The sequence below is a fragment of the Prunus dulcis genome, chromosome 4 (assembly GCF_902201215.1).
Source record: "Prunus dulcis chromosome 4, ALMONDv2, whole genome shotgun sequence".
NCBI classification, from domain to species: Eukaryota; Viridiplantae; Streptophyta; class Magnoliopsida; order Rosales; family Rosaceae; genus Prunus; species Prunus dulcis.
In genome coordinates this window covers 12,062,896-12,079,424 of record NC_047653.1, presented here as the reverse complement: position 1 = coordinate 12,079,424, position 16,529 = coordinate 12,062,896, and the positions used below count along the sequence as shown (strand labels likewise).

Sequence of the window (16,529 nt, the reverse complement as noted above, 5' to 3'; positions counted from 1 at the left end):
CATTATTATCTGCTGTTTGGTGTTTACTTGATTATGATTGTCTTCACACACTTTCACCATAGTTGTTGATAGCACAGAGGATGCCTAGATTGATGGGTCCTTCTGAGTGCCTAGGTTGTCACTAGTAATTCTCTAGGCCTGCAGGTACATCTTGGTATGCTCTGTGTATGTTATTGTTTGGTATAATTCATATCTAACAGTTGACTAGTCATAAGAGTATTTGGTCAAGGTCTAGAGTGTGTGAAGGTTGTTGCGTTCTTGATTGAATATCTTTTAAATTTACCCCTCGTCACCTAAGTACCAATTTCAATTGGTATCAGAGCACCAGCTCTTAACATAAATAGAGAGATCCTTTGGGTGCTAGTTGGTATTAGGTGTGCAAACATAAAAATGGATCAAATTGCTCCCTGCATTCATGATGAGCTTGCCTTGTTTGTTAAGAATTATAGAAGGGTTGTCAAAGATAAAACCAAAGTCACTAGGAATTGTCAGAATCTTCCTAGTTCGTCTACATGTGTGTCTCAAGACAATGTTTTTAAAGAGATGAATGTTTTGGACTCTTATGGCTTTAGGGAGGACAAAAGTTTGAAAGGTCTTGTAAAGTGCTATCTATGTGGTGGTGCTGGTCACATTGATGTGGAATGTGCAAATAACCACAAGATAAAGTTTAATGGGAGAGAAGAGTCAATTAGTGCACAATGGAGTGATAATGGTAGTGATGATTCCAATAACTATATCACTTCATCTTATGAAGAGGCAAATAATTTTGCCCTTGTTGGTTCTGTCCATAACTCTAGCCTTGCTAGAGTTCATGTAGTTAAGGAAGAATCTGTGTCGAGAGATGATATGCAAGATGACCAGTCATATAGAGAACAAGATGACCAGTCATACAAGGAACAAGATGACCAGTCATACAAGGAACAAGATGACCAGTCATACAGGGAACTATGTGAAAAGTATGATATGCTTTTCAATGAAACCTGTAATTTCAAAGAACATAATCTCATGATGGAAGAAAAGGTCAAGGAACTTGATGAACTGAATGAAACTCTCAAAATGGCCAAAAAGAAGTTGAGTGATAGCTTGTATGAGAATGAAGTTGACATGCATGAATTGTATCATAAAGTTAGCACTCTTGAAAAAGAAAATTCTGATTTGATTAAGAAGTTGAATGTACTTGAAAATGACAAATCCTTGTTTCTTCATAGACTGATTTTATTTGAGTTTGAAAAGTCCTTAGTTGAGCATGAAAATGTAGTCGTGCATGATAAGTTTGTGCTTGAAAATTCTGATTTGCAATGCATGTTATTTGAGAAAGACATTGAGGTTCAAAACTTGTTTGAGATGATAAAATCACTTGAAAACAACTTGGTTAAACAATCTGAATCTTTTGATGCTTTACAATTTAAAAATATAAGATTGGAACATGAACTTAAGTTGGAAAAAGAAAAGATTCAAGGTTTAACCATTGGTGCTGGAAGGATTGATAAAATGCTCAATTTTGGAAAATTGTTCGGTGATAACAGAGGTTTAGGATATATAAATGAGTCTTCTACACCTTCATCATTTGAGACAATCTTTGTCAAAGATGTGTCAACTCAAGAAGCTCCAAAATTTGTTCATGATCTCAACTTGGGTTTTGCGACTGTAAAATGCATACATTAACAAGAGGTTCCTGCATAATTTTGGTTCAAAGTTCTTTGTGAATTGCAATGCTTCTTTCATAAGGAGGGGTGTCGTTGTATCCTAGAAGGCAAACGCTAGTGAACCATAAGCACCAGTGTGGAGAGTAATTCGTCTTAAGATCAGAGTGCATGAACCATTGGAGTGGTGGTAGTTTTATGGCTAATGGTTCAGTTGGGATGCAGCAATGCAGCCACTTATAGGGTTGGAAAGTCTGGTGGCTAGAGCCTGGAGCTATTTTTCAAATGGCCCTTGAAAATGTAATCGAACGGCCCTAAGTCGTTTGTGTTTTTAATATATTTAGTTTACAAATCCCACGTGGGTTTCTTTGTAATTTAGGTTCATTTTTCAAAAAAAACAAAATAAGCTACAACACATGCATGTGTTTAGTAATTGTGGAAATGGTGTCGGTCCATGATATGGAGATTTCCCACTTACATATTGTACTAACCTAATTCTAGACACGAGTATAAAGTTGTGGCTGGAGGAAAGCGACTTAGGCAAGTCGGGTGCTCCACCTCTATTATAAGTAGGCTTCAAGCCTCGTCTCATATGAATAAACCATCGACAAAAGCAATCAAGCAAGAAGCCCAAGAGCTATAAAAGGCCAATTAGACTGTTGTCTTATAAACTCACGACAAGGCCGATATCGTGTTCTATATCCACCAAGCCGTGTACTCTCTCCCCATTCTAATTCTTCTATTATATCCAAGTGCTCATTCAGATTTCAGGTGCTTTTTTGGACACAATTCAAGTGTTCAAAGAAAAATATTTTAAATAAATAAAAGTATAAGCATTCTTGAAAGAATGCTAATTTGTTTTAGGTGTTGAGAGCATGTTCAAATCATAAAGCGGGTGTCCAAAGAAATAAGAGTGGTGTTCATAAGAGTTCTCTCTCTAGTCTAGTAACTGGTATGGGTCAGGGCCATTTTTTTCATTTCCTTCAAATATGACGGGTCCTAGAACAAGGCGAAATTTGTGACAACAAAAGGCAATCAACATATACGTGGCTTATATTGTTTCTAATTAGCATAAGATATAACATGGAAAAATACTGGTTATGACTGCCATATTGTTAGGTGATTACTAATTTAATTCACATGTTATATTATGAGCGGAGGACAATTTATATGTAAGAATATAATATTATAAATTAAAGCGTGCAAACTATGTCTGTCCAAGTTGGTTCAGCAGCAAACCACAAAATGCTAAGCCAGATGAAATTGCTCGTAGGACAGCAAATTTTCACCCAAGCATTTGGGGAGATCAGTTCATCAATTATGATGATTCACAAGACATGGTATGTAATGGATATCATGCATGCACATATCATATATAATTTTTTATAACTCTACTGGAACAAATACTATAAATCTGATTCACATATTGATGATGTTCGTTTGCCAACGAAACTCTCTCTGCAAGAGAACATTACACTTTCTCATTAACTATATGCAGGTTATTTCAATTTTATAAAAACTTCTTCGACATGTTTTTACTAATTTAATTTGTTGCTGCAAATAACTCATGCTCATAAGCAAGGGCAGGAGGGAAGTATTCACAACTACTGCAGGTGATCTTTCACATCAGCTCAAGCTAATCGATGCAATCCAGCGCCTTGGCGTGGCATACCATTTCGAAACAGAAATAGAAGAAGCACTGGAACGCATACTTCATGACCATGACAGTGATGATGATGGTGATCTATACCATGTTGCTCTTTGTTTTCGACTACTCAGACAACATGGACATAATGTTTCATGTGGTACGTTTATATAGAAATTAATTGATATACTTGTGGAGTGCGGTGTGAGAGACTTTGGGCTACTATTATTCTAGTTCTTATCTTTTTGTCCATTTTTTGACCATCAAAACCAGATATATTCAACAAGTTCAAAGATGAAAATGGTAGCTTCAAGGAAAGCTTAATTGCTGATGTGTCTGGCATGCTAAGCTTTTATGAAGCAACACATCTGAGGGTGCATGGAGAAGATATACTAGAAGAGGCTCTTGCTTTCACCACCACTCACCTTGAGTCCGCAACAACCCGTGTAAGCAATCCATTGGCTGCACAAATAACTCAGGCCTTAGAGAGACCTCTGAGAAAAAGTCTAGAGAGATTAGGTGCCAGGCGTTACATGTCGATCTACCAAGACGAAGCTTCACATAATGAGTGCTTGTTGAAACTTGCAAAGTTAGATTTCAATCTTGTTCAGCCTTTACACAAAAAGGAGCTACAAGAGATTACTAGGTAATATAATGAAGTCTCTCTTTTAATTATATCTGTGCGCATGACATGAGGGATCTACTTTGCAAAGTTCAATTTCGGATTAATATATTTACATATAAATGTTTAGGTGGTGGAGAGCACTAGACTTTGAAAGGAAGCTGCCATTTGCAAGAGATAGGATGGTGGAGTTGTACTTTTGGATAGTGGGAGTGTATTTTGAGCCTCAGTATTCTGTGGGGAGAAAAATTATGACGAAAGTGAGTGTCTTGCTAACGATATTGGATGATATCTACGATGCATTTGGCACATTTGAAGAACTAGTGATCTTTACTGAAGCAATTGACAGGTTATAATTTGAAATGAACAATTAATTCTTGCTGTTTTTGTTAGACAATATTCATTTAATTTGTCTCAAAACTCTCCTACTTTAATTATCTGTTTCAGGTGGGATCTCAATTGCAGTAATGAACTCCCTGACTACATGAAAATATTTTACCAGGCACTCTTGAATCTTTTCAATGAAATTGAGGAGGAGATGGTCAAGGAAGGAAGATCATACCGAGTTCCTTATGCAATACAAGCTGTATGTAAAACATTCTGGATATACGCACAACTTAATTTGCTTTATTTCAAAATAAAGTACACTTTCGATCTTGCGCAATTGATCATTTTTCACTGGTATATATGCCTCAGATGAAAGATCAAGCTCGATCCTATTTCAATGAGGCCCGGTGGCTCCACGAAGGCCGAATTCCAAGCATGGAGGAGTATATGAGTGTTGCAACGGTTTCTATAAGTTACACCTTCCTTACAACCATCTCTTTACTTGGCATGGGAGATATTGTAACGAAGGAGTCATTTGAGTGGTTGCTCAATGACCCCAAAATTGTCAGAGCTGCAAACACTATTTTCAGGCTCATGGATGACATTGTTTCGACCAACGTGCTAAAATATGAATATGGTTTGAATGTATTAGGTTAACTTTATTTTTCTCCATAAGGAGGGATATATAAGAGTTTACAAGGTCCTATACAAGGAATTATATATAGTAAAGAATTAGGAAAGTATCTCCTAATTAAACAATAATTTATCAACTATATAAAAATAGGAAAGTAAATCCCTTAATTAATCAAGGAAGTAAATCTCCTTGATTAATTAGGAGACTCACGTCAACACTCCTCCTCAAGTTGATGCATATATGTCACCAATGCCCAACTTTGTAAGTGAGTTATAAAATACTCTTCCACAAACAGCTTTGGTTAAGATATTTGCCAACTGATCTTCTGATTTTACGAATAGTAGGCGGATGATCTTCTTCTCAAGTTTTTCTTTGATAAAATGTCTATCCACCTCAACATGTTTAGTTCGATCATGTTGAACTGGATTATGGGCAATATCGATGGTTGACTTGTTATCACAATGTAACTTCATTGGCTTTTCTGGCTTGAACCCCAATTCTGTCAATAGTTTTCTGATCGATAGTAATTCACAAACTCCGTGAGTCATACCTCGATACTCTGCTTCAGCACTAGATTGAGAGACCACATTTTGTTTCTTACTCTGCCAAGTGACTAGGTTACCTCCCACAAAAGTGAAGTAACCTAAAGTAGAGCGTTTGTCAGTAACGAAGCCAGCCGAATCAACATATGTATATCCAACAACTTCGAGATCTCTATTTTTGGAGAACGTTAACCTTTTCCCAGGTGCTGCCTTTAAGTATCTTAAGATTCGATCAACTGCATTCATATGGGACACACTGGGTGAATACATAAACTGACTAACCATACTCACAACATATGCAATATCTAGTTTTGTGTGAGCTAAATATATCAACCTTCCAACAAGGCGTTGGTACTGTTCCTTATTGGATGGTTCTTGATCCATGTCTTCACATAACTTGTGATACATCTTTATGGGTGTATCAACAGGTTTGCATCCAAGCATTCCTGTTTTAGTGAGCAGATCTAATACGTACTTCCGTTGAGACAGAAATATACAAGTTGTGGACCTAGCTACTTCAATTCCTAGAAAGTACTTCAGATCACCTAAATACTTCATCTCAAATTCCGGAGACAAATACTTCTGCAGTTTCAGTTGCTCTCCCGTGTCGTTTCCAGTTACGACTATGTCATCCACACAAACAATCAATGCAGTAAGTCTTCTTCCATCATGCTTCAAGAACAAAGTGCGATCTGCATTACTCTGTATATATCCAAAATTCTTCATGGATTTAGTGAATTTACCAAATCATGCCCTGGGGGATTGCTTTAACCCATACAATGACTTTCTAAGCTTGCAAACTTGATTCTCTTTGTCATCAGCTAAGTTACATCCTGGAGGCAAATCCATATATACTTCTTCTTCCGAGTCTCTATGTAAGAAAGCATTTTTGACATCAAACTGATGTAATGGCCAATCGAGATTTGCTGCTAGAGACAGAAGGACTCTGATAGTCTTAATCTTGGCTACTGGGGCAAAGGTCTCTTGGTAGTCTATCCCATATCTTTGTGTGTACCCCTTCGCCACCAATCTAGCTTTATATCTTTCAATGGATCCATCTGCTTTGAGTTTCACAGTATAAATCCACCTATATCCCATTGTCTTCTTTCCATGAGGTAATGGCACGAGTTCCCATGTGCCATTCTTCTGGAGACCTCGCATTTCTTCATTCATTGCTTCTTTCCATTTTGAGTCTTCTAGTGCTTCAGTTACACTTTTGGGAATGGGTATGTCTGCCAACTGCTTTACAAAGTGTACCCGTGACTTTGATAGTCTGCTAATGGATACATAATTGTTGATGAGATATTTCCCTTTTGCATTAAGATCTGCTTTGTAGTGAACTAGAGGTTTTCCACGGTTCTTCCGTTTTGGAATCTGATATGCAGGCTATGTGCCTTCTGAAATAAAATCATCAGGGGATATTTCATTAATGTTATCAGTTTCAGGCAAAGATGTTACCTGAATGACGTCCTCAGCAGGTGATTGGTGTGGTACTGGCACTGAAGAATTATCCGGAGCGGGCAAAAACTCCTCAATATTCTCTACGACCGGTCACTGTCCTCTGGCGACCGGTCGCTTTTGTACAGAGTCGGATTTTCGAGGGGCGACCAGTCGCTTTCAACCTGCGACCGATCAATGTTGCACAGAGTCGAATTCTCCATGGGCGACTAGTCGCTATAATCGGGTGACTGGTCGTTTTCAGTCTGTGACCATTCAGAAGGAAAAAGTCTTGAAATTTGAGAAGCGTTGGCATCGCGAGGCTCCTCCTGTACGGCTGAAAACATGAGTTTAACAGTATATGGCAGTGTGAAAGTTACATTGAATAATTTCTCCTTTCAGTAAAATAAACAAAAAAAAATTCTCCACCAAACGCTAGTTAATTAGTTTCTAATTAGTCATGGATAAATGTTTCAAAAGCTTAAATATTTTTATACAAAAAGTAGAAGAGCAAAAGTAAGACTAAAACATAAATATAATAACATGAGTTGAAAACACATGTTGCAGTAGAATCCACAGTTGTTATAACAAGTGTGTGTAAACAAATCATTGTAGTTGTAAATACATATTGCAACACGTGTTTAAATAAATATAATAACATGAGTTGTAATTTCTCCACCAAACTCAGTTAATTAATTTCTAATTAGTCATGGAAAAAAAATGTGTTTACAGTGGACATTAACATATGCATAAAAAAATGTGTTTTCAGACCCAAAAACAAAACGTGCATATATCTCATAGGTTGCTCAAAGGACCCAAAACAGTAAAAAACAAAAACCAAGGAAGCAAACAAATCTTGCTGATTCACCCTGCCGCCCTGGCCCTTATAATTGTTTTCTTACGTGAGACAACAGTTGCACCAATCGCCAATCGCCATGCTTACTATTACGTGATTTTTTTTATATTAATCTACTTTCTGGTATGCATCTCGATCCTTGCCTATATATACACGATTGTATAAGCATTGTGATCTACACCGACTAAGCTTTCCCTTCCCTATAAAAAAAAAAAAAAACAGAAAAAAAAAAAGCATGCAAACTATGTCTGTCCAAGTTGGTTCAGCAGCTCAACCACAAAATGCTAAGCCAGATGAAATTGTTCGTAGGACAGCAAATTTTCACCCAAGCATTTGGGGAGATCAGTTCATCAATTATGATGATTCACAAGACATGGTATGTAATGCATATCATGCATGCACATATCATAGATAACTTTTTATGATTCTTCTTCGACATGTTTTTACTCATTTAATTTGTTGCTGCAGATAACTCATGCTCATAAGCAAGGGCAGGTTGACGAACTAAAAGAAGTTGTGAGGAGGGAAGTATTCACAACTAGTTCAGGTGATCTTTCACATCAGCTCAAGCTAATCGATGCAATCCAGCGCCTTGGCGTGGCATACCATTTCGAAACAGAAATAGAAGAAGCACTGGAACGCATACTTCATGACCATGACAGTGATGATGATGGTGATCTATACCATGTTGCTCTTTGTTTTCGACTACTCAGACAACATGGACATAATGTTTCATGTGGTACGTTTATATAGAAATTAATTGATATACTTGTGGAGTGCGGTGTGAGAGACTTTGGGCTACTATTATTCTAGTTCTTATCTTTTTGTCCATTTTTTGACCATCAAAACCAGATATATTCAACAAGTTCAAAGATGAAAATGGTAGCTTCAAGGAAAGCTTAATTGCTGATGTGTCTGGCATGCTAAGCTTTTATGAAGCAACACATCTGAGGGTGCATGGAGAAGATATACTAGAAGAGGCTCTTGCTTTCACCACCACTCACCTTGAGTCCGCAACAACCCGTGTAAGCAATCCATTGGCTGCACAAATAACTCAGGCCTTAGAGAGACCTCTGAGAAAAAGTCTAGAGAGATTAGGTGCCAGGCGTTACATGTCGATCTACCAAGACGAAGCTTCACATAATGAGTGCTTGTTGAAACTTGCAAAGTTAGATTTCAATCTTGTTCAGCCTTTACACAAAAAGGAGCTACAAGAGATTACTAGGTAATATAATGAAGTCTCTCTTTTAATTATATCTGTGCGCATGACATGAGGGATCTACTTTGCAAAGTTCAATTTCGGATTAATATATTTACATATAAATGTTTAGGTGGTGGAGAGCACTAGACTTTGAAAGGAAGCTGCCATTTGCAAGAGATAGGATGGTGGAGTTGTACTTTTGGATAGTGGGAGTGTATTTTGAGCCTCAGTATTCTGTGGGGAGAAAAATTATGACGAAAGTGAGTGTCTTGCTAACGATATTGGATGATATCTACGATGCATTTGGCACATTTGAAGAACTAGTGATCTTTACCGAAGCAATTGACAGGTTAATAATTTGAAACGAACAATTAATTATTGCTGTTTTTGTTAGAGAATATTCATGTACTTTGTCTCAAAACTCTCCTACTTTAATTATCTGTTTCAGGTGGGATCTCAATTGCAGTAATGAACTCCCTGACTACATGAAAATATTTTACCAGGCACTCTTGAATCTTTTCAATGAAATTGAGGAGGAGATGGTCAAGGAAGGAAGATCATACCGAGTTCCTTATGCAATACAAGCTGTATGTAAAACATTCTGGATATACGCATAACTTAATTTACTTTATTTCAAAATAAAGTACACTTTCGTTCTTGCGCAATTGATCATTTTTCACTGGTATATATGCCCTCAGATGAAAGATCAAGCTCGATCCTATTTCAATGAGGCCCGGTGGCTCCACGAAGGACGAATTCCAAGCATGGAGGAGTATATGAGTGTTGCAACGGTTTCTATAAGTTACACCTTCCTTACAACCATCTCTTTACTTGGCATGGGAGATATTGTAACGAAGGAGTCATTTGAGTGGTTGCTCAATGACCCCAAAATTGTCAGAGCTGCAAACACCATTTTCAGGCTCATGGATGACATTGTTTCGACCAACGTACGTATAAATTATAGTACTTATGTACACGCATATGATCCGAAAAGACATTAATTTTGAGTTTTATTTTTTCAGTTTGAGAAAGAAAGAGAGCATACTGCTTCCAGTGTTGATTGCTACATAAAGCAATATGGGGTCTCAGAGCAAGAGACCGTTGATGTTTTTAAGAAACAGATTACGGATTTGTGGAAGGACATAAACCAGGAGTTTCTCCGACCCACTGCTGTGCCGATGCCTGTGCTTAAGCGGGTTCTTAATTTAACACGAGTGGCTGATCTTCTTTACAAGGGGGAAGATGGCTTCACACGTGTTGGGAAGGTCACAAAAGATAGTATTGCTTCAGTCTGTATTAATCCTGTGCCGCTGTGAGTTGGATAAGATGGCCTCTTGTACAAGCGTGGATTTGATTGTGTTTTTTTGGGAAGGGGGTGTTGGGCCCGCCAAGTTTGTTTGGAATAATGTGTGTATCTTCTTATAGATATGCTTGGCCAGACGAAGTTCAACTTTAATAAAGAAATGTCAGTTCTTGAGTTTTGATTTATCTGTCTTCTTTAATCATTTTCAATCATTTATTGTTGAATAGTAGAAGATCATCCATAATACTGGGTCCCTCTTCAGTTTCTCTAGAGCATAATATTTCATGCAATGATTACCTTTAAAAGTTGTCACATGTGGGTTTTACTTGTGACAACTTAAGCACTCAAAAGGACCCGTCAATCTAGGTATTCTCTGTGCTAGTAACAACTATGGTGAAAGTGTGTGAAAGTATCATAATCAAGTAAACAACAAACAACAGACAATGATGACTAGTCAAGAAATCCTAGATCTATTTAGGAAACAAGCTATACCTCCTCTGTGCAATCTCCTTCTCCAACTTAGTTAAGCTAGTAGCTAGTCTGTCATATGTAAGTGGCAGCTAGTCCATCAGCTCCTTCACTTCATAGCACTGGCAACTTAACTCCAAATCGAACAATCATAATGAAATATAGAATCTATGATGAAAGGGTCAATTCCTTCAAGAAACCATACTCTTGAAGAAATCAACCAAGAATCTGATTAGACTAAGAATGATGACTAGTCATAATGAACCCAGATGTAGACAAAAGAAGATGACTAGTCATAACTGAACCCAAATGTAGATTATAAAAATCATAGCAGATTTTAAAAAAGCATTTTCAAAATGTCACAATGAAAACCCTTAGAGAATGCAGAGTATAAGTTTTACTCTAAAAATTTCTCAATGGGTAAAGTAGATTTTGAAAATAAAAACATATTTCAAAAGCTATTTGAAAACCTCATTTGAAAAACTCAAACTATACCCAGCTGCAAATGCAGAGAAGAAGAAGAAGACCACTCTCTCTCTTTCTCTCTCAAAGATGCAGACCTCATTCTCAAAGAGAAGATGCAGAGCAAAATCAAAACTCTCAAAACCTCTCTCTGAAAATGACATAGACAAAAAATGCCTCTCAAAAATCAAAACCCATACCTAGTCTCTCTCTAGAGCTCTCTCTCTCTCTCTCCAAAAACAAAAAAAACAAAAAAACAAAAAAAAAAAACCATATCAGAAATTGTAAATGAGAGAGATAGTGAGTCCAGACCAGCCCCAACCTTTTTGGTTGGTCAAAAGGACACTTGGTAGCTAATGATTGGACTTACAATAAGCAAAATCACGTGCCTTTGTTAAAAATCATGTGCTGGAAATATTGGCCTATATGACTAGTCATCTCGACAAAGTAGCAAATGCTAATTTGGCCCATATGACTAGTCATCTCGACAAAGTAGCAAATGCTAATTTGGAATAATGTGTGTATTGTTTTTCTCCTAAGATTTTTGCCTTTTCTTTTGCATGTGTGCATCTTCTTAAAGATATGTTTGGCCAGTCGAAGTTCAATAAAGAAATGTCGGTTCTTGAGTTTTGATTTATCTGTCTTCTTTAATCATTTCAATCATTTATTCTTGAATGGCAGAAGGTCATCCAAAATACGAGAAATTTTTATATGTTCTGGGTATACTACGTGGTTGGTGTACCATCCAATACACATAGGACATGTGAAATTATTCTCCAACTTACTGCATTGTTTTATGACATGTGGATGGCTGCATTGAAAATATTCCACATGTACGTCAATTGGATAGTACACCAGCCACGTGGTGTACCCAGAACACCCAAAAATTACTCCCAAAATACAGTGTCCCTCCTCACTTTCTCTAGAGCCTAATTTTTTTTTTTTTACAATGAACACCTTTAATACTAGCACATTATTAAAAGTTGTCATTTGTGATTTTTTTTTTAAGTACAAGTTTTAGTCTAAACCACATGGGAGAGAGATTTCTCACACACACACAATTATGATGTTATGGGAGTTCAAATTGGAGACCTCTAGTATGCAAAGTAAGGCCATTTTTCACTGGGCTAGACCTCGTTGGCCACATGGCAGGAGGATTCTTGGTTAGGACAGAGAGGTGCACTCCAATTAGTATAACCTCATCAAACAAACAATTCATTTAATATTAGTGATTGATTTTTTGTAATGCCAAAGTTAGGAAGGAGGTGGGGGACACATGGGACTTGAACCCTTAATCACTTGGAAGGACACCAAAAACTTGGATCAATCCAACTAACACCACATTGGTATTTCTTGTTGTGGTGTTTTAGACAACCTGCAAAACATAGATTATTTCAAACACGCATTATACTCGCAAGTGCACAAACCGTTGGTAATAAAGCTTATGTAAGTGTGAGGTCCCACATGGATTGGATCCCCTAATTCCATTTGATTTCCTAGTGAAGAAAAAGAAAGAAAAAACAAAGTTACAAAGCCACACAACTTCAAGGCTAAAATCACACTTTAAACACACAACACATAGTGGGGGAGTGGGTTTTGAAATGTGAAACTAATTCTAAAAACATTCATGAAAAGAAATGCTAACTAAGAAGATTAACAAATGTAAGTGACAAAATGTAATCTAGGAAAACTAAAACTAGAACACTTGGAAGTCATCCCTACACTTTTACTCATGTTATTGAATACTCAAAGCAAATAAACTCTAGACACATTGATGAAGATGTTCGCAATCAAGACTGGGTTTAGTGGCTCAAAACACATGATTCTCTTTAAAATAAGTAAGGTGCGTGTTTAGTGCTACAATACTCACGCTTCCCATAAAATCAATCTAAGTGTGCTCAATACTTCGATTTAATCATATGAAAAACCCATTAAGTTTGAAGAGAATATAAACATCACATGAACCCTAATAACATGGTGTTTACATTAGGCATTCAAGAAACTAAATCATTTAGATAATTTCTTACATCATCTATTAGTTGCTAAGGAAAACCTTAAGGTACATATAATCTCAACAATCTCAAGAAGTTACCATTGGCCATGAATTTTGGAGGTGGAGGAGTAAAGGCTCTCCTTGATCATTTGCATCATAGGTAGAAAACATCTTCCTTTCAGAACATATGTGGCTTGTAGCTCCAGTATCCACCCATTATTCCTTGGTGTTGCCCACCAAGTTAACTTTGGACATGACTGTAGAAAGATTTATATCCGCCAAATCGGTTGAAAGCTTGTCTTCTTCAGTTATGTGTACCTCAATCTTGCCCTTTTTCTTTTGGTTGCCTTTTCCATTTCCACTTCGGCAATCTACAGCTCGATGGCCCTACTTGTTGCAATTGAAACACTTTCCCTTAAACTCCTTGGACTTCTTGGAATTCCCTTTGACTTGAGCCTTCTCCAGAGTGCTTCCTCTTCTTGTTATTTCTTGACTCTTTTTCCACTATGTTAGCCGTAGCTTTGATTATGGATCTAGAATTTTTGTCAAGACAGTGGTTGTCCTCTTTGATCCTTAGCCTTACAATCAAATCCTCAAGTCCCATCTCCTTACGCTTATGGTTAAGGTAGTTTTTGAAATCCTTCCAAGAGGGTGGTAATTTTTCAATGACATCAGCCACTTGAATAGACTCACTCAATTCCATCTTTTCTGCATGTATCTCATGTAAAATGAGTTGGAGTTCTTGGACTTGACTTATGATTGTCTTGGAGTCTACCATCTTGTAGTCAAGAAACTAACCGACAATAAATTTCTTCATTCCTGCATCTTCAGTCCGATATTTCTTGTCTAGTGACTCCCATAAGGCCTTGGCGGTTTTAATTGGACTATACACATTGTATAGCACATCACTCAAACCATTAAGGATGTAGTTCCTGCAAAGGAAGTCGGACTCGTTCCATGCATCAGATGCAGGTGCAGCCACTGTTTCGAGTGTATCACCAGGTGCAGGAGGATCTGTTTTCAGGATGTGAAACCAAGTTCAATGGTGATGAAGAACAACATCTTTTGTTGCCATCTCTTAAAATTAATCCATTGAATTTGTATGGCTTTTATGCATGACCATGGGATGAAGAAGGCAACACAACAGCAGGTTTCACAGAAATACTCTCTTTCTATATCTCACTTGACATTTTTTCTTAATTGATTGAACAATCTCAATGTCAATAAACAAATATGTGGCAGTCTTAAATGAATAAATAATGACACGCAACAGTGAATTACAACAAACCACAAACTAAAACTAATAATATAGTATTGATAAAAAGTATAGCAAAAGCAATATGACAATTATTCAGAATAACAGTTATAATCCAAGGATACAGTAAAATTAATGTATGCAGATAAATATAATCGAAATTAACAAACAGAAAAATAAAGATTGATGCCAGACCAAAGCGAATAAATTTCTATCGTATGTATCCTTTGTCTAACAACAAAAACAGAAGGCAATCAGACTTAGTTTGTGGCAATCTAAATAGTGTGGGTCCGGATTATGATAACCTAAATGTATTGGATGTCTGCAACTTCAAAATTTGGATAAAAATTAATATGATAACCAACAAAAAGGAAAACCAACTTGAAGATGTTCTCACAAATTTCAATCTTAACATTATAGTACAATATGTGTGCAAAAATAACGTATATAGCAATTAACACAATAATAATAATTCTTCTTAAGATTGTTGGAAATATACATGCTAAATTGTTATAAAATAAACAAATAAATACTGCAAACAGAACAGATTTCTGTAAAAAGATAATTGAATTAGAAGAACCTGAACTGAGTCGAGGCAAGTGTTGGACATTCTGACCTTAAGATGAATTACGCCCCATACTAGTGCTTATGGTTCACTAGCCCAGGATACAATGACTCCCCTCCTTGTTAAGGAAACATTGCAATTCACAAGGAACTTTGAACCAAATTATGCAAGACCTCTATTTGAAAGAATGAAAACTCTCTACATATGGAAGTCTATATGTGCTGATGCTCTTTTTGGGAGGGTCAACTTAGAGATAAGTGGAGTGTCTTCAGCAGGGAAGAAGGTGAGGGCCTTCGGAATGGGAAGAACCTGTAGAAGACAAGGAGGAAGAAGCAGTCGTCAAACTTTGGACACCAGTGTGGTGCTTGCCGAAGGCTCTCCGATGCTTAAGTCAGCTATAAGTGGTAATTTTGACAAAGTAATAGTAAAGGTGAGAAAATAGTTACCCTTTTTACTCAGGCACTGTTCCCTATTTATAGAGAAGTGAAAATGGAGGCTTTGCACAAAATTTCAATGTGGGACTTTGTGCAAGCTGCTGTGGAGGTGACGCGTGTGATAGCTCTAGGTTCTGTAGTCAAGAGCTTCGGCAGGTGTTTACCGCTTCGAAAGGGGGCCTTCCTTCGGTAGGCTAGGGAAGAAGTGATGTCACTCGTCTGCTAAGGGCTTGTTTGTATCCTTGTTTAGCGTGTTTCCTCTCCCAAGTGTCAGTCGTCTGATGCCAGACACGCTTGGTTTATTATGGTGTAAACAGTATTTAGTGAATTAATTGAATCAAATGACTGCAGGAGGATTGTTCTATTTATAGATGATGAAATACCTTTTCCAAAAAGGTATCCCAATATGAAAAGGCAATCAATACATCCATAGGTCTCTGATAGGGTTCTAGACATATATGAAAAGTTGTCATTCCCCATTTGAAGAACATTGGTTGCTCTACTTGGGCTCCCACACAAACTTCTAAATAGTTGGGCCATTATAATAACCCAATGGTCATGTCTTTTTTTTATTTATAAACATGAACTTTATTAATTTTCATTCAAATAGAAAATTAATATTAAATTCCTCACAGGAACATTGTTGCCACATCTTGACCGAGAAAAAAGAACAAGCTAGACTCAATTTCAGGTTAAGGACTGACTGTTCATTGCCATCAATCATCTCGGGCTTGAGGATAATTGTCATAAGATAATGGGTGATGCTCTCTCTTCTCTCTAAACTTTGCCTCATCAGGCATTGAAAGTTTCCTCTTACATGTTTCAGTTACCTAATTTCCCTCTTATTCAACTTTTCATTTATAAGTTTATAAATTTATATGCCAACATGGTCTAGCTAAGTGGAAAAGGACTTGACTTGCTGACTAGTGATCTCATATTCGAACCCCCCTCCCTCCTTTACACTTCAAAAAAAAGGAAAAACTTATAATATATGGTCCTTCCTACCATACACTGAAGGTGTGTCCAATATCAATTTTATTAATTTATAGCAATTTTATTTTTTCTGTGGTATGTTCAAAAGTGCTGTACTTGAAATATAAGTTCAAACATGAGGAGTTTATTTGTTAGCATATATGTTTTGC

General features: G+C 37.0%; 2 protein-coding genes across 2 annotated transcripts; both read left to right on the top strand.

Annotated features, from left to right (window-relative positions):
* The first annotated feature begins 390 nt into the window (after positions 1-390).
* LOC117625375 (myrcene synthase, chloroplastic-like) lies at positions 391-5,192 on the top strand. The gene is made up of 8 exons (XM_034356941.1): positions 391-1,647; positions 2,843-3,011; positions 3,209-3,448; positions 3,562-3,934; positions 4,041-4,259; positions 4,358-4,496; positions 4,607-4,874; positions 5,167-5,192. Exons 1-8 carry the CDS (start codon positions 391-393, stop codon positions 5,190-5,192), a joined length of 2,691 nt encoding a protein of 896 aa, XP_034212832.1.
* Positions 5,193-7,941: 2,749 nt separating this feature from the next.
* On the top strand, positions 7,942-10,330 carry LOC117626040 ((-)-alpha-pinene synthase-like). Its single transcript, XM_034357676.1, has 7 exons — positions 7,942-8,082; positions 8,175-8,445; positions 8,559-8,931; positions 9,038-9,256; positions 9,356-9,494; positions 9,606-9,854; positions 9,930-10,330. Exons 1-7 carry the CDS (start codon positions 7,942-7,944, stop codon positions 10,221-10,223), a joined length of 1,686 nt encoding a protein of 561 aa, XP_034213567.1. The 3' UTR covers positions 10,224-10,330.
* The last annotated feature ends 6,199 nt before the right edge of the window (positions 10,331-16,529 follow it).

Bases quoted from the DNA above. Each gene is read 5' to 3' on its own strand.
- LOC117625375 (XM_034356941.1), top strand. From the start codon at position 391: ATGGATCAAATTGCTCCCTGCATTCATGATGAGCTTGCCTTGTTTGTT. The intron at 1,648-2,842 runs GTAAAATGCATA...TATAAATTAAAG, and splicing joins TCAACTTGGGTTTTGCGACT to CGTGCAAACTATGTCTGTCC. The intron at 3,935-4,040 runs GTAATATAATGA...ATAAATGTTTAG, and splicing joins GAGCTACAAGAGATTACTAG to GTGGTGGAGAGCACTAGACT.
- LOC117626040 (XM_034357676.1), top strand. From the start codon at position 7,942: ATGCAAACTATGTCTGTCCAAGTTGGTTCAGCAGCTCAACCACAAAAT. The intron at 9,495-9,605 runs GTATGTAAAACA...ATATGCCCTCAG, and splicing joins TTCCTTATGCAATACAAGCT to ATGAAAGATCAAGCTCGATC. The intron at 9,855-9,929 runs GTACGTATAAAT...TTATTTTTTCAG, and splicing joins ATGACATTGTTTCGACCAAC to TTTGAGAAAGAAAGAGAGCA.